Genomic DNA, 3,283 nt, shown 5'->3' on the forward strand with positions numbered 1-3,283 from the left:
GGTTTGGCCCGACGGTTTGCCTTCTCCCTGGTCCTGGTCTGTGGCGTAAAATCCACTGTTGGGGTTATTTCCTTTGGGCTTTCAGTTCCTGTTTAGGGGATGCCTACCTCTCCCTGCACAGACTTCCCGCCAGAAGGACGCAGCCGTGGCTGTTCTACCAGAACAGAGCCCACTCACTCTCTGGCACACAGTAGGCACTCAATACGTATGTCTTGGGTATGTCAACAAATGCGGGACTGTGTTTCCCAGCTGTCAAGCGAGGGGTGAACAAAACTGCCAAGGCCAATTGGGTTCTATAACCTTTCAGATTTGTGACCAAGGAGCCCTGGGGGGCAGGCTGGGGTGGAGGAGGGGCTCCCCTGGCACTGGCCCAACCTGAGGCCACACCAGTGTGTCTCCAGCATCCACAGGGCAGTGCAGCCTGCAGCAGCCAGTACGCCCCTTCCCACTGAGACGGCACACCTGCCCATGGTGCAGGGCTGGCAGAGGCGGGGCCGGGCTTCCAGCTTCCCTACACACCAGCCCTGTGGTATCATTCTTCCCAACATCCAAACATTTTCCCAAGGGGAGAAATGGACTGGGTCATGTAAAAAATACTCATTTTAGGGCTTTTATGTGGCCTTCAAAGCACGTTGCAAATAAATCCCTTTCACTCCTCAGAGGAGGAGCCGCCAGGAAGGGAGGGTGTGGCAGGCGCAGCCTACAGCCTCGCCTCCGGAGGAGGGCAGTGGGCGCTATCCCATTTGAGCCCCTTGCAGTCATCTCGGGGCTCCTCAGGGTCCAGGTCCACAGGTTCGAGGGTCTGCAGCACATCCACGGCGCTGTAGGACTTCCAGGCCTGCATGTTACAGCTCTTCAGGATGGCTCCCAGCTGCCTGCCGGGGCCTACTTCAAAAGTTTGGGGAACTCCCTGCCCTTTTCCTTTCATATATGACATGCATCGTCTGCTCCCACTTCACCGGGGAGACCACCTGCTGAGCCAGCAGCTTCTGGATGTGGCTGGGATGCATGTATCTATGCCCGTGGACATTGGAGTAGACAGAAACCAGAGGCTTCTTAATGTCAATTGCCTTTAAAACTTGCGTCAGGGGCTCCACAGCTGGCTCCATGAGGCGGGTGTGGAATGCACCACTAACTGGTAACATCCTGGTGCGTCTGAAATGAAACTTAGAGGAATTCTTCTGGAGAAACCGTAGAGCCTGGGGAAGGAAGGAGGTTTCAGCCAGGCAATGTCCCAGAAATCCGCCTTTAGGGATCTGACCATTCACATGGCCAAACTGGGAGAGTGACCACAAAGAGACCCACAGCTGTTAGATGTGGACATGTGACCTGTCTGTCCCAGCACCATCCCCAGGCAATTCACTTAACATCCTGGAATCTCTTCTGTCTCATCCCTCAAATAAGCACAATTCCACCTACTTCACAACGCTGCCAGGAAGAGCGAACCCTACGAGGCACGCAACAGTGTCTGGTAAAGGCAAAAGCACTATCTAAGAAGTGTTCGTTCTCAGAATTTTATCACTCCTTTCATAATTTTGACCAGTCTGTTTGCTTTTATTCCATAATCTTCAAAATAAAATTCAGAACTAAAATTCAAGCCCCATTTCACAAAGCAGGGTCTGGGATATTGTCACCTTCATCTGGGGTTTCTCTGGGGAAGAAAAGAGCTCTCCTCTTGATGCCAAAAACCTCCCCTGGAGGAATCTGAGCTTAGAAGGGGACTCGGGCGAGCCAATAGCTCCAAACCCTTGCAACAGTTAGCAAACAATAGAACTTGCAAAGGTCTTTAAAATAGCAGATATTCTTTTAATTTTTATTTTTTTTAATTATTATTTTTTGAGATGGAGTCTTGTTCTGTCACCCAGGCTGGAGTGTAAAGGTGTGATCTTGGCTCACTGCAACCTGAACCTGCTTGAACTCGCAGGTTCAAGCAATGCTCCTGCCTCAGCCTCCCAAGTAGCTGGGACTCTTAAGCATGCACCACCAAGCCTGGCTAATTTTTAGTAGAGATGGAGTTTCACCATGTTGGCCAGGCTGGTCTTGAACTCCTGGCCTCAAGTCATCCACCCACTTTAGTCTGTCAGTGTTCCCTAGAGACTGCTCCCATAGCCTGAGTCCTGGGCTGAAGACACCCAGCAGAACCCAGCCTGGTGAGCACAGACCAGGAGTCGGACCCGTGCTTGTGTGCTGTGACCACTGAAATGTGGACTACTTGTCACTGCAGCAAAACCTAGCTTGTACTGACTCACCCATGCTTCCCCTCCACTATCACCCTCCATCCGGCTCCATCCCACTGAGGGCTGGATTGCAGGAACCAGGAACCTCTTTAGTCTGGGCCTTCCGGACTCTGTAGCCCAAGTCCCTCCCTCCACACCTAGATTGTCTGAGTGACTGGCAGGTATGGGGATGGCTACTCAGTAGCACTTCCTGGAGCATCTGTGGTCTCAAAGTGCTTTCCGTGTAAGGTCTCTGGACTCTGGCTCAACAGCTGAGCCCTCTCAAGTCCCAGGCTAGGGCCACAGGGGTCAAGGTCACCATCGCAGGGGCCAGCAGGCTCCTCTGCAATGGCCGGTCCTTGGCCCAGGCGTTGGGTGAGCAGGGCCCAGGAGCCTTTTCACATCAGTTGTTGGAAAGGGACTTCCCCACTGAGGGGGTACCCCTGCCCTCACCTGAGCTCTTTGCTGTGGCACTACCAAGAATACCAAAGGAGAGCTGGGCACAGTGGCTCACGCCTATAATCCTAGCACTTTGGGAGGCTGAGGTGGGCAGATCACCTGAGGTCAGGAGTTCAAGACCAGCCTGGCCAACATGGTGAAACCATCTCTACTAAAAGTACAAAAATTAGCTGGGCGTGGTGGCGTGCGCCTGTAGTTCCAGCTATAGGAGAATCACTTGAACCTGGGAGGTGGAGGTTGCAGTGAGCCAAGATGGTGCCACTGTACTCCAGCCTGGATGACAGAGTAAGACATTGTCTCAAAAAAAAAAGTACCGCCAGGCGCAGTGGCTCAAGCCTGTAATCCCAGCACTTTGGGAGGCCGATACGGGTGGATCACGAGGTCAGGAGATTGAGACCATCCTGGCCTACACGGTGAAACCCCCGTCTCTACTAAAAAACACACAAAAAAACTAGCCGGGCGAGATGGCGGGCGCCTGTAGTCCCAGCTACTCGGGAGGCTGAGACAGGAGAATGGCGTAAACCCGGGAGGCGGAGCTTGCAGTGAGCCGAGATCGCACCACTGCACTCCAGCCTGGGCGACAGAGCAAGACTCTGTCTCACAAAAAA

The 3,283-nt window shown here is 53.3% G+C and overlaps 1 protein-coding gene across 2 annotated transcripts in view; it reads right to left on the reverse strand.

The window, feature by feature from the left end:
• Positions 1-600: 600 nt before the first annotated feature.
• Positions 601-3,283, reverse strand: part of LOC108514013 (malonyl-CoA-acyl carrier protein transacylase, mitochondrial-like) — an 11,671-nt gene continuing 8,988 nt past the window's right edge. Inside the window, exon 3 of one of the 2 annotated variants that reach the window (XM_017850031.1) lies at positions 601-1,199. In XM_017850031.1, the coding sequence (XP_017705520.1) occupies positions 1,168-1,199 (32 nt within the window). In that variant the 3' untranslated portion in view covers positions 601-1,167. The remainder of the gene's footprint in view (positions 1,200-3,283) is intronic. The other variant, XR_001881078.1, reaches the window with a different exon arrangement.

Source organism: Rhinopithecus bieti, unplaced genomic scaffold (genome assembly GCF_001698545.2).
Source record: "Rhinopithecus bieti isolate Rb0 unplaced genomic scaffold, ASM169854v2 scaffold_33210, whole genome shotgun sequence".
NCBI classification, from domain to species: Eukaryota; Metazoa; Chordata; class Mammalia; order Primates; family Cercopithecidae; genus Rhinopithecus; species Rhinopithecus bieti.